The 18,311-nt window shown below is 43.0% G+C and overlaps 1 protein-coding gene across 20 annotated transcripts in view; it reads left to right on the top strand.

Annotated features, from left to right (window-relative positions):
* Positions 1 to 17,593, top strand: part of FBRSL1 (fibrosin like 1) — a 547,777-nt gene extending 530,184 nt beyond the window's left edge. For 17 of the 20 annotated variants that reach the window (XM_080373488.1, XM_080373505.1, XM_080373495.1 and 14 more), the window contains 8 exons: positions 2,169 to 2,240; positions 2,825 to 2,863; positions 3,714 to 3,785; positions 5,081 to 5,213; positions 9,321 to 9,398; positions 11,245 to 11,328; positions 12,340 to 12,580; positions 14,640 to 17,593. In XM_080373488.1, the coding sequence (XP_080229614.1) occupies positions 2,169 to 2,240; positions 2,825 to 2,863; positions 3,714 to 3,785; positions 5,081 to 5,213; positions 9,321 to 9,398; positions 11,245 to 11,328; positions 12,340 to 12,580; positions 14,640 to 15,873 (1,953 nt within the window). In that variant the 3' untranslated portion in view covers positions 15,874 to 17,593. The remainder of the gene's footprint in view (positions 1 to 2,168; positions 2,241 to 2,824; positions 2,864 to 3,713; positions 3,786 to 5,080; positions 5,214 to 9,320; positions 9,399 to 11,244; positions 11,329 to 12,339; positions 12,581 to 14,639) is intronic. The other 3 variants (XM_080373501.1, XM_080373491.1, XM_080373506.1) reach the window with 2 other exon arrangements.
* Positions 17,594 to 18,311: the final 718 nt, after the last annotated feature.

Genomic DNA, 18,311 nt, shown 5'->3' on the forward strand with positions numbered 1-18,311 from the left:
GCTCCTTTGAACAGGAGTTCTGTAGGTAGTGGCTCCAGGCATAGAAGAGGAGCAGTTGTATCTAAGCAGAGGGAGCAAGAGGGACGGAACATAGCTCTCCCTTGATGGAGTTTGTCCAGCAGTGTTAAGTGTTGCTATTTGTGCAAAGGTTGCCAGGGAGTCCCTACAGACCCCAAGTTGTCAGCTGTGAACTCGATTTTCCAAGAAAAGGAGCTGCACAAATAAGGTGGAATTGGCAGAATTTTGCTAATGTGAAGATAGGGCTCAGGTTTGCCATAAGGCTACTTACTGTTAACGAGGAGCTTCTGATACACCGATAGCATGCTCTCCCAGTTTCCATCTTCATTACAGAGCTTTGTAGATACCATCTCACTGTAAAATACCATTAGACCAAAGAGAAGCGGTTACACAGTGAGAAAGGATAAGTGAGCACAGACCCTTTACATTTTTAAACAATTCTTAGTGCTGTATTATAACTTGCTTTTAATTCATTTTAATGATAGAAACATAGAACAATTTCTAGCTTTGAGTTTAAGCAGTGCAGAGTCATGCTTTGGTGCCATGGTTAATCAGCAGCATCACTTGATCTCTAGACAGTGCCGTATTTACATACAATTACAGTCTAACACCTGAAAAAAAAGAGAGTTAGGTTGAAAAATGGATCTGCTGCTTTGGTGCATTATTTTCCAGTTTCCTAGAGGAGACAGAGCTGCACTGCTAGGCAAAGCCACTCTAGTCATCATTACTACATCATTTTTCCATGCTCTCTCCCTCCCAAGCTGAGTAAAGCCTTCATAATCACTGCAGACCTGATGATTTGGTTTTGGCACACTGAATCCAGCACTTCTGGCTTTCCAAAGCAGAGGTCTTGGTTTTGTTTTTCCCCTTCCCGTGTCAGTTGCCTACAGCTGTGCATGTAAATCCACTGCACATAAATCCAGGCTGATGGTAAACTTCTCAGAGACTTTCCCAAAGGCCATTTCTCACAAGCTAAGAACTTGAAAAGGTCAGAAGTACTCCGTTTACTTTGCTGGAGGAAGCACTCACGTCTTTCTCCAGGGGACAAAGGGACAGGATGACACCATGCTATTAACGTGTTGTGATCTTGAAGCTCTTGCCTGTATGATAGCTGTAACTTACGTGCCACCTTGTATATACCTCAGCTGTCAGACAGGCCCTGAGAGCACAGATCTGCCTGGGGAGTTTGTTGACTTACCTACACACTCGCACAAGAATTCTCTTCTTAATGAGTCCGGAAGTTACGTAGCCTTAGACAAATTAAAACCTATCTTTCCTCCCACACCCATGATTATAGTCATGCCTTGTACAGTTTGTTTGAAATTGACTGTAATTTGACCTAAAATGTGAGCGAAGTAATCTCTTGGGGAATGAGGTTTAACCCCTCTGCACTCAGCTGCATGGAGGCACCAGGTGCAGTTGCTCTGGGAGTGGGAGATGGATGAATGCCAGAGTGAGAAAACGAACGAGTTCTTGGGGATCGTCTAGAACAGGGCAACAGGTGGGATCCGGAGGAGGAGGAGGAACAGGGATTCATTCAATGAGGTGTTTAATTCTTGCTGGAAAATGATGGGATAAACAATGCAAAGCTATAAAAGACCCACAAGCACCTTCTAAGGTTTCTTACTTTGCCTTGCCGAAGCAAATAGATGGGCTGTTTACATTTTAGCCATTGTGTTACATAGCCCCAGTCAGAGAGGGGCCATGGTCCAAGAGGTGGAATATGGGACTAGGATGCTTGAGTCATTTTGTTCCTGACTGCTGTGCTGGTTGCTGCCTGAAACATGGAGGGAGTCTCTCTCATTCTCTCTCTTACTGCCTGCCTGGTTTGTCTAAAGAATAAGCTTGGGGGTCAGGGACTGTCTCTTTCCATCCCCTTGCATACTGCGTAGCACAATGGGGTTGTGATTTCAACGGGGCTTAGAGGTGCTGCTGTAATACTGTTACCGCTGCTAAGTAATAATAGATGACATGGTGGTTAAATGCTGTTGGCTGTCAGTAAGAGATAACATTTAGCACTAATGTAGCAATATGCGTGTTCAAAGCACAGTACAAACATGGACTAATTAATGCCGTTAACATCAGATAGAGATGTTAAACATACCACTGGTACGATACAGTATTATTCACGCTCTATTCTTGTCTTTCAGACTTCAAACCCTATTGATGTAGCAGGTAGACCAGGCACGGTCCACCATACACTGCTGCAGAAGACTCCAGGGGTAGGCAACAATATATAACCTTCCTTTCAGCTTATCTGGATTTGCAGTAAACAGAGTGATTGCTCATAAAAAAAAAAAAAAAAAAAAAAAAGCAAGCAGCTGGTGAGCAAATTGGCCTTCTAGACTTGGAATGTGTGGTCAGGACAGAAGTTCTTTTTCTGGTGAGACAACAGTAGCCTCCACCAGGCGTGAATACAAAGGGATGTATTGACTTTTTTAAACAAAGTCAGAGGGAAATGTGGCAGGAAACCCCTTCAAAGTCTTTCCCCTAAGCATTGCTTGGAGAATAGTTTTATTCGCTCCATTTCAGAACAATTACAAGGTTCAGAAAAGCACTGGCACTGTTAAGTTGCTAGCATGAAGCTGCTTTGTTTATCATAAAATTCTGCTGAGTTTGGTGCAAGGAATGAAAGAGAAGGTTTAAGCCTTCTTTAAGCCTTTTAGGTTTCCTGTGTCACAGGGGACTTCTCTGCACCATTGCTTTCTAAATGCTTTTACTGGTTCAGAGGAAGGAAGTTCCCCACCTTTCTGTATATTGGCTAGTTTTAGAAAGACTGATTGTTTTATTTCTGCTTTTTCCATAGGTGTCAGACCCTTATAGGCCTCCAGTAAGAGTAAGTAAGGTTTGTGGGGGATTTTATATGCATATATATACACACATACACTTCAAATACTGCGCATGGGTTTTTGAAATTCGTCCAGCAGAAAATTTCATGCTCATCCTTTATTTAAAGCAAAATGTCATAGTGAGCTCTTAGCTGCTTCTGATTAATAATGTTTAGGTTGAATCCCAACCTTATTTTGCATCCATTTATGTGCATTAATAGTTCACATTATGAAGTAAGGGTCACAGAAATAAGTGACTGTGAGCACAGGCAGACATTCACCAGTGGCTTAGGTCAATGTGTTTTGTGTTTCTTATGTTCCACAAAAACACCCTACAGTGAGTACCACAGCTCAACTGAAAAACAGTAACTCGTTCGGCTGTGGCACTGCTCATCTCTGGCGACTGTTTGTCCATACCCTTTTCCTTCCTAAATGCAAGTAGCCATAATAACCACGCATGACTTAGCTTGCAGTGCAGCAGGGATGAATGAACAGGGTTCTTTTCGGAGACGGAACTGTTAACTATTAGTTGCTTTCTCTCAAGCATGGCTTACTGTTCTTTGCTGCCATTTATTTCAGTTTATGAAGAGGGGAGTGCACGTAGGAAAGAACAAGGCAGGTATCTCAGATCTCCATGAGATGAGGAAGATATCCCACATCGCACATTCCTCCCGTTTGTTTCCTTCTTAATTTAAACATCATCTGCTGCAGTACAGAAAAAAATGTTGATCACCTATTGTGCTGTTTTAGCAATCAGCCTTCCTCATTGCTTAGCTACCTGTTTGACAGCAAGGGAAATGAAACATTCTATCTGATGTAGATTGCTAACGTATAAATTAATCTAAATTCTTGTGCTTTCTACTGCAGAAACCTGGGAAGTGGTGTGCCGTTCATGTACAGATCGCCTGGCAGATCTACCATCACCAGCAAAAGATAAAGGTAATTCAGAGAGTTTCTGGAACAAAGCCATTTCTTTGGGCTTATGGATTATATTTTAGTGAGTAATGAGCAGGAAGCGGTTACTGTTGGTGATTCTCGAGCTTGCCTACATTGATTAACTAGCACTTTCAATCCTTCAACATTTATTGTAGCAACTGTAAAGTTTACCTGAGGGCAAAGGAGTGGGGTTGAAAGGTAGCAAAATGAGCAGGAGATACTAAGTGCACAGCCAGAAAGAGATGAAGAAAGGGAGAGGGAGGGCAATTTGGTCCAAATTCATCTTTTTTACAAAGCATAAATGTTTAATGTCAATTCCCTTTTGTACTAGTACCTCCTGTGGAGGAGGTAATGAAATAACTGATATAGTGAAGAACATATTACAAAGCAGAGAGCAGGCAAGTGGATTGATCGTTGCTGTGTTAGAGTCTGTTGGCCTTTCTGCACTGCATTGGTGATGGGCAGAGGGAGGGGGACTAAAACTCAAGTGGTAAGAAGACGTAGGTACGCTGGGGTGCTGTTACAGGCTCCATGTTCCCTGTGGCACCAGAGTAGCTGATAATGGGACTTCTGTAGTGTTTCTTTTTTCACAGCTCCTGCTGTAGTCTTTTTGTCCCATTAATGAAGACTATTCAGTGCTTAAGTAGGTGCGCTGTAAGTAGTGCCTCTACAAGTGGTGTATGTCCATTATTTTTTTTAAGCAAATACATCTTCTTTAAGCTATTGAGAGATTTAGGTGACTTTGGTGCAGTTCTGACCCTGCTGACTTCTATAGGGGAAGGATAAAAATAGCCTCTGGAGAAGCCTCATAGTTTTTATCCTTCGCCTGTTGTCTGCATGCTGAGCTATATGAGCTGCAGGAAGGGCATAGTCTAAGAGCATCTCTCTCTCTCCAAACTGGAGAAGCAAAACAGACAAGTCCATCACCCAGCTCTCAAGACTTCTGTCGGCAGCTTTCCGCCTGCAGAGTATTTTTTTGTCAGGCTGAGAGCACCAACTGATCCTGGGGTGCAGCACGCTCAGTGTATCATGTTGCATGCTCCACTGTGTGTGCTGAGGGGCTGAGAGCTCACTTCAGACCTTATTCATGTGGATAAGGCAGGCAGCCGAGAGTCTGTGAAGCGAAATGGCCTTACAGATGCTGTCAGAGCATGACTGTAGTACGTGACCAGAGACGCTGCTGTCACTCTCACTAACTCTCCCTGGCAGGGCTAAGCAGGAGTGAGCCTGAACTCCCTGTCTTTTTCTCCCATAAAAAAGGAAGTGTATAATAAGATTGTTTTTATATCATTTGACAGCAAATGCAGCTGGATCCCCACAAGCTAGAGATAGGTGGTAAACTTGACCTGTTCAGCAGACCTCCTGCCCCTGGAGTGTTTCCAGGCTTCCATTATCCACAGGATCTTGCCAGGCCTCTGTTTTCTACCACAGGTAAGGGAAGATCATCTTTTGTTGAAAAAAAATCAAACAGTTTATGTAACGTGTGTCTCTACAGCTACATATGCCTCCAAAACTGAAGCAAGCAAGATTGGTTCAGAGGGGTGTAGAGGCACTGGCCACTGTTGTGACCAGGGCAATTGGAGCTGCTGGTCTGGGTCCCGCGGCCACCTGCAGCGCAGGATCCTCTGCACATCTCTGAGCGCAGCTGCTGGCTCATACATCCATGTGTGTGCAGCTGGTTCTTATGTGCCTGATTATTTAATAGACTATGGATTTTTAAAAGCAATTTTGACAAAACACTTGAAAATGTTTCCATTGCACGGGACTGGAAGTGGCCCTGGTCTCTTTCTTGCTTTTGTATTAGCCATGTTGTTCTTCTCAGCTCCTCCACTCACTGAGTTTACATTTGTTTTCTGGAAACAAGGGATTTTTGTAAAAGGAAAACTTCAGTAACAGCACTGAAAATATCACACAAAGTGTATTTGTGAAGTGTTTGGTTTTAAATATAAACCCCCCTATGTGCTACACAGTCCAGCAATGTCTGAGGCTTAAAATGGCATACTGAATTTTTTAAAAAACAAAGAATTAAATACAGTTTACATTGATGAACTGCTTTCCAATCTGTTGGAGAAGTAATTACAATTAATGCAATTACCAAAGTGCAGTAAGCTTCACTGCGCTGTTCTCAATGGCTCTGACCACAGGAGACTGCAACTCTGACATTCTGGTATTGGAGGTAACTGTAGATTCATGTGGATGTCTGTCTACCAGATGTTTTTGATCTGTTCCCAGGCTTAATTTTCCCCTAGACTTTTTCAGATTTTCTTTCTGTGTTAGAGATGCTAAGGTAAAGAAGCTAAAGAAGGCAGCTTCTGAGGGAGCAATATCAATTGATGAGATGTAGCTTAGCTCTTTATGTAATTAATTGGCAAATAATGTAATTCTCTTTCCTAATGTTATTCTAGTTTTATGATGCAATATTGCACTCGCATTCTTAAGTCAGTGCAGACGTGGTCATATTCAGCCTTGGTTCAACCCTGCTGAAATGAATGGGGTTAGAAATGTTTTGAATTCTGTCCCCAGAATTTTCGTGACAGAAAAGCAACAGATGAGGCTCAAGCTGAATCCTCCATGAGAAATGGATTTCAAATGCAGATTTCAGCCTTCAGGAACTCCACCAGTGGTTCTGTCTGTCTTTCTGCCCTTATCTGTGGATGGAAATTCTTAAACATTAAATGCATGTTTCTGCCACATATAATCAGTGCTGATACTAGCTGTACATTGTAGGATGCTACCTGCATTTTGGTCTCTGTAAAGGTCCTTTATAGTACAGGGCCAAGATATTTATTGCACCTGCTTGGATGCATAGGCACAGCTTATTTACAAACCTCTGTCTGTTTTCCTTATCACCATCCTCAGTCTGTCCTGTGTTGTCATTACAAGAATCTTGTTTCACATATGGTTTTGCTGCTGAAGGCTGTGTTGGGCAGGGTGTACCCTAACAGGCAGAAAAGCGCCAGTCCAGTTGGTATCCTGAGCTTTTTCTCTTAAAGATGCAAGCATGGCTTGCTTTTCCATTCATAAAAGCAAGAGGGGGAACAGTATGAAATAGAAATGTTAAAGAAGGCAAATTAATAGAAAACTTTCACTACAGATAAACAACCTTAGAGCAACTTGTCTGTGAGTATATTAATCACAGGAGCCATCACACGGTAAATCTAGGTAAAGAGTGCTATCAAAGTGAACAAACATTGCAGCAGTAATATATAGATGAATAAATCTTTTACTCTGCAATATCCGAGGCATTCTTTTCCCCTTATCGAACAAGCGTGCAGTTGATGTGAATCATTGGTTCTGCTGCATTGCCTAGTTACTGTGGGAGACATAAGTTATCTTAGGGCCACCTGTCTTCAGGACGGATGTTCAGCTGCCTGGCAGACGCTATATTTAATAACTACCTGACAGGCTGCAGTGCCGCTCCTGGCTTTCTCCGGAGGATTTTTTATTATCAGCCCGTGTAGTTGAGTTTGTAAGCCGTCTCCTTTGAAGAAATCTCCCATCCATTATACACCTTCTGAAATCTTAAAGGATTAGAAAGATGACAGTCTCCATCCGTCTTGAAGCATTGGAGCAGTCAGAATGTTTATAGATAACTCCAGGTCTCATTGCTATGGTCTCTCTTAAGTTTCCTCAACTCATTTTCTGGCTGCTTAGGTTTGTGGTGCCCAAGCTGGTGAGGGACATGTAGCGCTGTCTCCCTCTTCAATTTTATAGTCTGCTTGTGTTCTGGACACATGAGTGCATTTTACGACCGTCTGTTGTTGGGCAGTGTCACCAAAAAAAGACAAGGTCAGGGACTGGGCAGCACCCCTGTAAAACACTGTTTGGGCTGTGTTAGGGATACAGTTTCTCCTGTGCATGATTATTTTTTTTCTCCATTTCCCCCTACTTTTGCTATGAACTTCTATAGTGCTATCAGCACTGATGATACATAGTGGAAATGTGCATGTGTTGATGTGGCTTGAAAATGAAGGGCAGGAACTTAGCAGAGCAGGTCTTCCACTGGTGGGATTCATTCCTGTGTGCCACAGACAAGGCAGAAGTCTTTGTGGTGAGGGTGACAGGAGAGCTGGAGTGCCAGCTGAGAGGAGAAGGATCATAACCCTCTATTCTATAAGAGAAAGTTATCGCTTGAGAAAGCATTGACTGGGTAAGCGGTTAGTGAAGAGCCCATGTTCATGCCCAGTATGGCTGCTGATGTTTGCTAGAGCTGGCCTGTTACTCTTCCCAGTATTAAGGGAAGTTAACTTTTTTACTAACCAAATACACAAGACAGAAGCACTGAAACACTTTATTTAGATGTTGGTCTATTTTGCGCAGGACTTAACATGTCCTTGGCAAAGTACTGCTTCTGTCGTTGTGTGGAATTATTAGTTTCTAACAAAATGAGACAGTTAATGGCAGGTGTGGCGGGTTGTGCTTTTGGAAGTTGTGTTTGCATCAAGCAGCTTCTGAAAGTTATGATAGTCACTAATTCTGCTTTGTCTGCTGTAGTGAAGTACTGGCAAGGAGGAGACACCAAAAGGACATTCATAGCTTGAACAGTTGGAGAGGGTTGGGCTTGTCAGTGTAATACTGGAGCCACAGAAGCGTTTTGTCACACACATCTGAAACATAAAAACATTCAAAAGTTGATTTCAGGTGCATCCTGAAAATCATCTGTGCTAATCTTAGAGTGTGAAAGCCAGGCCTGTGATACTGTCCAAACATACCATCATTTGCAAGATACATGGGGGTTAATGTTCCTCCAGAACCCACATATCCCAGTGGCAGGTGACACCAGTGCTTCTCACACTGCATTGCAAGCCCATTCAGGTTTGCATGCGTCTGTCTGCAAATGAAGCAAATCTCTCATTTTCTGCTATGAAAGGAGAGCAGTATTTTCTGCATGAGCCTGGTCCACCTTGAAATACAGGGCAGGCCTGCTTGTTTCAGCCCATTCTTGCCCCCTGCCTTAACCTAATGTAATCCAGCATGCTCAGCAGTGGTGTTCCTTTCCCACGAGGTAGCATGGCGCCGTGGCAATGAGCAGTGTCTAGCAAAGGGGAATAAATACCACAGGGGCAGCCTGTGGATGCAGAGACAGATGTGAGAGCGTAGATGGAGCTCTCAAGGGAGAGGCATGATTGATGTTTCCTGCGTGCCTGTCATTAACTGGTGTTTCACATAGACTCTAATCAGTCACTTCTGAGCACCTTCTGTCTGGGCCCATAACCTGAACTGACCCTTTTTAATATAAACACAGAGTAATGACTGAAAACGCCAGACAAAGAGATGCACTGCCTTATTACTACAGGTGAGCGAAAGGCTCAGTGCAAGGTCTCCTCCTGCCTCCTAGTGCCCACAGACCCCTTTAAAGGGCACTCAGAGAAATCCTGCCTGTAGCTCACTCAGCTGGGGGGGAGTGTCTTCCCCTGTCTTTGCTATCTTTAAATGTGCCTGTGCCTTTGCATCTTGTTCTTGAATGTGACGGCCAGGACCGTGGTGTATGCAAGCAGTCACTTGTCACTGAACTAAAAAGGGACCTTGTTCTCACAGGTGCGACACATCCAGCTACCACCCCTTTTGGTCCTTCACCTCACCACAGCAGTTTCCTGCCTACTAACCACTTGGCAGGTAAGTGTAAGTAAAACCCTGCCTTCACCTTTAGACTTCTGACCCATTCCTGGCTCTCCAGTGTGGTCCTGCCTTGAGGCACTGTAGCACTAGGGGAAGGAGAGGCTTTGTCTCAGGAACCAGAAGATGGCCAGCTTCTCACCTGTGCCAGCTGCCCAGCACATCCCCTCTGCTCTCCTCCAAAGGAAAGGGGCAGAATTAGCAGACCCTCTCCTGCAAGAGAAGAGGGCATTGCAGAGCAGTCAAGGCTGTCACTGCGGGGACACTGCACAGGAGCTGAAATGTGACCTGTAGAGCCCGTCTGTGCCGCTGAATGTGCGCAGGCAAATGGGAGAAATTTATGCAAAGGCACCTCGACCAAGCCACAGCTTAAAATGGGCTCCTCCCGTACCGTTTCCCACCTATGAAAGTTCTTGGATAGGTTCTTTAATAAAGTTCAGAGAACAGTTGCTGGCAAATAGCTGTTCTGCACATTTTGCCAGCCTTTCAGTTTCCTAATTGGTAGTAAGTAGAGCCTGATTTTCTCAAATTTCCTCATTTTAGAAGCTCACAAGCAGCTCATTGCCAATTAAAGTTCAAGCTCTGTTGATTAATGTTTTAGTAACACTCATCCAATCAGTAAATGTGGCATGCCACATGACCTAGTAGACTTTTTTCTGTTGTAAACACCCAGATTGACATCAGTTCCTGAATATTCTATAAAAATTAACTGTATCTCTACAGAGTCACTCATCTACTTAATATCAAAGGGGAAGGGCATGAACAGCTTTTCAAAAATAGGCAAATAAGCGAATAGCTGTTTGCTTAAAGATCCAAGCTATTTGTGCTGTTTGCCTCGATATTTTAAATATAAGAATATCCATGAGGAAGTGGAGAGCAACACACCTCCTGTAACATGCCAAGTTAAAGACTTTAAAGGGACAGTCAAAAAGCTAGTGGGCAGGAGGAGTTGTTTAGAGAAGACCAATAGGAAAGAAAACAAGTACACTGGTATGATTTAAACCATAGCCATCTGTGCAGAAGCCATAGCCAGACTGTGCCATAGCCAGAAAACCATAGCCAGACTGTGCAGAAGCCTGAGTCAGGCTCTGTCTGCTCAGAGAGGAACCTCTTCTGATGACGGGTGCCTTTAATAAAATAAAAAAAAAAAAAGGCAGGATTTTTTTATAAAGACAAATGCCAGTAGCCAAATAGTCAGATACTTGACTAGGAAAGGCAAGATTCATCTTTTGCCTCAACGGATACAAACCTTCCATCCCTATGTAGCTCCTAAGACTATGCTATCATTTCCACCACCACTGGGACTAAGGAAGCTGTTATGGGAGAGGATTTGGGCACACAGAGGCCAAAGTTAGTTGGTGTAAGGATGGATGTGTGTAGCAGTTAGCTTAGGACTGTCTCTGTGCACTATTACAAAGAGGGTAGAAAGCTGTATACAGAAAACAAGAGGGAAAGAATGCATCCCCTCAATATGCTGACTGAGGAGCCTGCTGAGGTTCTTCTTTCAAAGCAATTGCAGTGCTTCTGCTCTTAGTACTGATAAGGAAGGAGAGTTATAGCTCAGCAGCAGCCACCCTAATTTCAGCTATTAGACCTTAATTTCTAGCTCCCCTCTGAGTGGCATACAAAAGTTTATTACAGCACCTGTTTGCAGAGTGAGCACTGAATCCCTTCTCCATTTTAACGTGATGGGAATTTTCTGTGCAAAGAACCTTGCAATGAGAAGGATCAGCTTAAAGTCTGGCCTAATCCTACTTGGATTCAGACCGTTAAGAAGGGGAGGGGTGCGTTTCATTCTCCAACATTCTTGGCTAAATGCCTGCTAAATCCCTGTTTGCCTTTCCAGATCCATTTAGCAGGTCAAGCACCTTCAGCGGCCTTGGGAACTTAGGCAGCAATGCCTTTGGAGGATTAGGCAGTCATGCTCTGAGTAAGTACTGGCTGGGTTACTGCAGACAAACATCCCTTCCAGAAAAGCCACATGCTAATATTTACAGCAGCTGGTGGTAGTTTTTAAAGAAGTTTAATTCCTAACCTCCATTCTCCTATCTGAAAACACTGCACCTAAGATTTCCAGGTCTCTGCGGTGGGAGCTTTTCTGCATGTCACAGACATCACTAGCTGTGCTCTGTGTCTCCTCACTGCTGAAGGTTGGTGCCTTGTGTGCTCCTAGGGGTACCCAAGCTGCAAGACCCCACTGAGCTCTGGGACCCTACGGGCATCTAAAGTAACACCCTTCAACAGTGAAGATGCATAGTGGAACAGCTATTGATACTTCTCCTAATTCAGCGTGTAGACTTCCTCTGTAACAGCTGTCTGAAGTTTAAATTACCTGTATAAAATTCTTTTACTTCAAAAACATCTTACCTGTAGGCAAGACATGCTTGAGAGCCACACATATGAGAGCATGCTTTTGCATCTCATGGTGCAACAGGAATCAGCTGAAGACTGATGGAGGAAAATCAGGTGACTGTTCTGAAAAGCCTATAGCCAAGCTCTATTTTTTACACACACATACATACCACCAAATAGTCTGGTTTCTTTAACAAAAAAAGTCCCTGAATCCTCAGCTGCAAGCAGCTGATCGCTTGTAACTACCCAGAAATTATAAAGTTTCTGCCAGTGAGAGGAGCTGAGGAAAAATACTGCTTTTGTGCTGGAACCCTTGCTGGGGTGGGGGGAAAAGAGGAGCTGGGTATTTTCAGTCATCTCTGAGTTATTCAGGTGTATAGTTAAGGCTTCCTCCACCAACAGCCTTAAAAGTGCTGGTGGATCTTACACCCAGTCTTGGAGGTATCTGTATCCATCTGCTAGTAGCTCCCCCTCACCATTAAAAAGTCTTGGAAGGACAGTTCTGGTCGTGATTAGCATTGTGAAAAATGTGTATGTAATTACTTGGTTTGAATTATTTTTAACTCTTCCTCCCATGCCATTTTTCTAGCTCACAACAACATTTTTACTCACAAAGATGGCCCAAACCTGCAGAATTTCAATAATCCCCATGAGCCATGGAACAGACTCCATCGGACCCCACCGTCCTTCCCAACACCTCCACAGTGGCCCAAGCCCACCGATTCAGAGCGAAGCTCCTCAGTGACAAACCATGACAGAGACAGAGAGCGGGAGCGAGAGCCCGAGAAGAGGGATCTTTCTCTGAGTAAAGATGACAGAGACAAAGAGAGGTAAGCAGGGTGTGCTTTTCAGCGCTTCCTTCTAGGCCTATTTTTCGTCCATACTTTTTTCTGATTTTTTCCAATCATAAAATACTCTTCAGAGCAAAATGTTGCTTGTCTTTGAAGCAGCCGCTAAGCCTCTCCCTCAGATAAGCACAAGTACTAGCAGTACAAAAAAACCCAACCCTTTGACTTTTAGGATTTGTCCTCTGTGGAAATATGGTAAGCCAATCCCCACTAGTAGGTTAATAAAAAGCACCAGGCTGAGGAAATGAGTGTGTCAGTGTGTTTTCAGGGTATGCTTGGTTGTTTTCAGTGCAGCTGCTTTACAATTGCTGTATATTCTGAAATCATGAAGCTAGCATTGTGATGGGGCCTTTGGAGACAGTCATAGTTCTCATTAACATAGTTATGCTGATGAATTCAAATGTTAGCTGGACATTAACAAGATAAAAATGCAAATGCCTATATCTGGAGCAGCGCGCATGAATCCATTAGCAAAACTGATTTTAAAAAATTGCATTGTAACCCTTATTAACTATGACAGGACTGTATCACCTGGACTGTAAATCATTGTGTTGGCTTCCAGTTACATGATTTTGAAGCTGTAAAGCCCTTTATATTTCAGAGCCTGGCTGTCTCTAACAGGCAGCTACTTTGTAGGCAATAACAGCCTGCAAGACTTAGATGTGTGCATCTGACTAGTGATAGGGGGTTCATAGTTTTCCTGGAGTGCTTTTAATGGGATCTTCAGGCAGTGCCTGTGAACAAGATGATGTGGAAGCAATAGACTGAAAATCATCTTGTGTTAAATGTTGAATTGTCTTGACACCCTTGCATGGACAGTCATTCAGATAGGAAGCTTCCTTCCTGGCTTTAGTGTAATTCATTGGCAAACCAAGGTTACTTTGCTCTCAAGAGGGGTTAATATCTCTATTACATTTCTATTAATTCAGCTTAAGCTGTCCCCAGCATCCCTCTTTGGACATGGTTTTAATAAACCGCATCCTTGACCAGCAGTCAGGACTACCACAGAGGAAGAAATCTGGGTTAGCAACTGTAATCATAAGGGAGAAATACTTACAGAATTCCCGAAAACACCTCCAGCTTTTGGCACTCAGGTTTACAGCTCTTCAAAGCAAACCTGGCATAAAACTTAGGCATCAGTGAGCCTCTCAGCTACATAATGTGGTTCTCTCAATCACACCATCATACTTTGCATCTAAAGTGTCTCTCATTCAGAGCAAAGTGCTTTTAAATGTTGAGCATTATTTATTCCCCTCTTTAAAAAGGTGGGATTAACTGTGACTAATTGGCTTGCTCAGAGATAGAGGTGCAGTTAGAAATGTAAAACCCTCATGCTTCTCTTTCTAAACCATCCACGCTGTCATCAAACTCCTTGTTCATCATAGCAGGTCCTCTTGAAACGGAGGTCAATTACTCAGTTTCATGGCCTATTCCAGGATTTTTTTCCTTAAGCACCTAGCTTACCTGCCCAAACTGCCAACCACAAAAACTCTCCTGCCAGCTGCATAGGAAAAATAAAGCATCATGTTGTGACTGCTTCCAGAAAACAAGAGTGGTTTGTGAAGGACCTGCACACATTTCTGTAGGCTTCTGGTTTGTGTGCCTGGATCCACATTTTAGGAAAGGAGCCTGAGTTAAGAGTGTTACATCCAAGATCATTGTCTGGCAGCAAGGTGTATGTATGAACAACAGTAAACTCTTTCTTTAAAAAAAAAAAGGGCTGTCTAGAATTCTTCTTTTCCTGCATTTCTCAGTGAAGCAGGCTTTCTCTTAGGGTAAATATACCATTCTTTCAAATGCATTTCAAATTTAGTCCTCAAATTTGTGGACATTTTAACGTTTTGTTCTAGGTAGCATGTAAAGGCAGGTAGTGCACATCTTTTAGTTAGCATCGCAGCTATAGCTGATGCTAGCATAGCTTTTCAAACCATTTCCTGAGCAATCTCAAATTACACAACTAGGCACAGTATAATGCATGTCCCGCATCACATGTATGTTCATTCACACAAAACCAAGGATGTGTGTTCTCTCTTTTTTACAGAGACCTCATGGATAAAAACAGACATTCAAATAGATCCTCACCGGCATCGGCTCCAGTGACACATCAGATAAGCAATCTCATCCGCAGCAACAGCCAAACCTCCAGTGATCCCATCAGGCAGGTTAGCCTCAGTGAAAGGGAAAGATCCAAAGAACCCGAGCGAGAGCACCCTGACCGGCTGAGAGAGCCGTCCATAGCAGAACACAAGATCAAAGAGAGCCGTTCCCCAGTGAAGGAAACTCCAAGCCATGATAAGAGACCCTCTGAGGACAACACAAAGCCAGTAATCCAGTCTGTATCACCATACAGCAAACCTGCACTAAGTGAAAGCTTGAAGCTCACCAATCTAATGAGCAAGGACATGGAGAGAAAGACAGAACTTCCCAGCGACCTCCAGAAGATTAAGAATGACATCAAAGTCAAAGAGGAGAGGAAGGAAGACAGTGATGTGCTGGTGGTAGGCTCTGAACCTTCACAGCACTCTCGATCAGTGGAGCATCCCCCACCGCCAACTTTGCATGGATTATCATTGCCTCACTCGATGGCTGCCTCTATGCCCATCTCCATGGGCAGCGTGCACCAGATGAACAACATGAATGTTCTGGACCGCAGCAGAATGATGACCCCGCTCATAGGCATGAATCCTTTGTCAGGAAGAGAGAGGCTGCCACATCCTGGATTTTCTTGGGACCCAATGAGGGACCCATTGCGAGATGCCTACCGGAGCTTAGACCTGCACCGTCGAATGGACTTCCAGCTCCGGACGGATCCTATGCATAGGTTCCCTACCACCTCTGGATTTTACGACCATGAGCGTTCTTATAGAGACAGGGAGCCACATGACTATAACCATGAAAACCTTCTTGAAGCCCGCCGAGAGCAGGAGCGGTTGCGGCAAGTGGAGGAAAGAGAGCGCTTGCACTTACGGGAAGAACTTGAGCGTGCCAGAATGCACCACTTGCACTCGTCCCCCATCGAAAGTCACCTGGCACACGTGCCATCCTTCATGCCTCATTTAAGCGGGATGCATTACCCCAGACTGAGTCCATCCACTGCCATGCACAATGGGATTTTAAATAGGAACCCACCAACTGCAGCGCTGAGCGCCCCGCCGCCTCTTGTACCAGCGAGCAGCACCAGACCTGCCTCCCCACGCAGGACTACTCCACTCACAAACTCAGAGTCCAGGGACTATTCCCCCTCTAGGAACCCCAAAGAAGTAGAGGCACGATAGTCCCCAACATTGAATTTTAAACTTGCCTGTATATAAAACAAACAAACAAAACAAAACAAACAAAAAAAAAAAACAAACAGAAAAAAAAAAACAAAAAACAAACCTTTTACAAAATGCACTGCTGTAAACTTTTTTTTTTATGTAAAATTTGTAGAAGTTAAGCACATTTCCATAAATAACGGGGTCGGGGATGCAGACTTTCCAACAAGAAGGTTGCTGAGAATGGGAATTTAATATATAGGTATTGATTTTTGGTTTTGTTTTTTGTTTCTGTGCTAAAAAAAAAATTAGTTAAAAATATCAAGTTTGTACATTTTTTCCCAAATGTGAGAAACATTTTTAATGGATTTGTATTTTTTTTAATTTTGTGCTCTTTATTCACTTAAAAAAGAAGAAATTTTGCTTTTGTTTTTAGTTAAATTTGCATTTTAAAGGCCTCAGATCCTTAAGAAAAAAATACCCAGGGTTTCTTAAAAGTATTATTTATGGAAATACTGTAGTTTTACAGTCCACTGTGAGGTTCCCTTCTGAGGCCAATTGATCACTTACCTTGGTACTTTGGAACCGAAGTTACAGATATATATTAAAATAATAATAATAATAATAATGTACAAAACTGTTTGTTTTTTGCCTTATTATATTATGCAGAAATTTAAGAGGAATTTTTTTTGACTTCTTGTTTTAAACAAAAAAAAAACAAAGAAAACAAACTGTAAATATTCTGTTAATATAAATGTACACCAATATTAAATTCTTAACATAGGTAGACTTTATAAAAATGGTTTCTAGAACCACTCTGGTTATTTGTTAACATGGTTACAACTCATACTCTTGTCACAGTCAGAAATTCACACTCAGAAAGCTAAGTACGGCATATATACTTCAACTATGCAAGAACTTGGAGGCAGATCTTAGTGGATGTTGGGGGGAGGAAGGTTTAAAAAAAAAAAAAACAACCCAAAAACAACCAACTCGCAACTATGGAGACAGAATGGAAATGGCATGTGAAAAGGAAGAAGGATGCTTGTGTTTAACAAAAAAAAAAAAAAAAAAAAAAAAAAAAAAAAAGAGAGACTGAATTTTTTTGTACAAACACAAGGGACAGTTCGTCAAGGAAAGAGAGAGACACACGCTCCTGGAAGGGAATTTTGGTTTCCTACTTTTCAAGCTGGCAAAAGCAGATGGAACTGGCACAGTACCATGCGGCAGACCCTTTCCTTATTTTTTTTTTCCTTTTTTTTCTCTTTTTTTGTGTTGTGGGCAGGATCGCTGGCAAGCAAGGACAATTTTCCGTGGACCCCTTGTGCTAATTGTGCAGTGTTCTTATTGGAATCTGTATACAAGACAAAGTAGAATTTTAGGAGTGCAAACAAAAAGTCTAATGGTTGATTAAAAAAAAAAAAGAAATTCTGATATATTATCTATAGTACATGAAGACCATAAGCAAATGTTTGTTTCAGTGTGGTTCTGCCTTGAACTGCTTTTTGGCATGATTTATTTTTTATTTCCAATTTTACTTTTCATCCATATGTAAATTTTGCCATGTTTTACTTGCTGTACCATCCCCCCTCCCTTATTTTATTTTTCAGTGTCCATGTTTTATATATCCTGGGCTTTTTCTCTCTAGTTAATTCAGCCATCCGCTACTATTTTCTTGGCTCTGTAACTCTTGTTTCCCCCCCCTCCCCATCCTCCCCCCTGCACCCCCTGTAATTTTAAACATTCAGTTTCCTTGTAGATCAATGAAGATAAATACAACATTGATTTTGGATGAAAAAGGTAGTTGAGTGTTTGTGTGTCATAGCTAGTGCTGTTAACTGGGAGGCTAATGGTTTATTGACGGTGCTTCAGCGGCCGGGAGGAGGCAGCTGGCGGAATGGGTTGGTGCTGGGAGAGGGATTTTATTTTGTTTGTGAATCTCTCCCAGCAGAAGGAACACGGCCCATAAAATGGTTCAGCGGCAGTAGCTGTGGCAGTCAGGATGTGGGGAGGAGAGTGGTGCTGCTGGGCTAGGCGGCAGCCTCCCAGCCTGTGGCCCTGGCACAGGGGGCACCTCGGGCTCTGCGCCTTGTGCACTGGTCTGACAGTCTGCTGCTGAGGGAAAGGAGGGCAGAAAAGGAAGCAGAGCCTCTGTGCAGCAGCTTGTTTGAAGGGATCATGCTGCTGGCATTGCTACGGGATGGTTATCGCCCCAAGCACTGTTCTTCCATGTGCATTTTCATTTGCTTCCCCAGCTTTTCCCGTAGGCTGAGAGCAGACATCTGCAGGGGAATGGAAAAGTGCTCCAAGACCCCTCGCTTGCAGTAACTGATTTAACAGTGGGCGACTGTGCTTTAACAGCATGTTACAGCTTCTGTTTTTAAGTTTGCGTGTGACTAAATTACCGAGCATAAAAAAATAAAATGAAATAAAATAGCAGGGTCCTTAATCTGATGAAA

This window comes from Falco punctatus (assembly GCF_963210335.1).
Source record: "Falco punctatus genome assembly, chromosome: 1".
Taxonomy (NCBI): Eukaryota; Metazoa; Chordata; class Aves; order Falconiformes; family Falconidae; genus Falco; species Falco punctatus.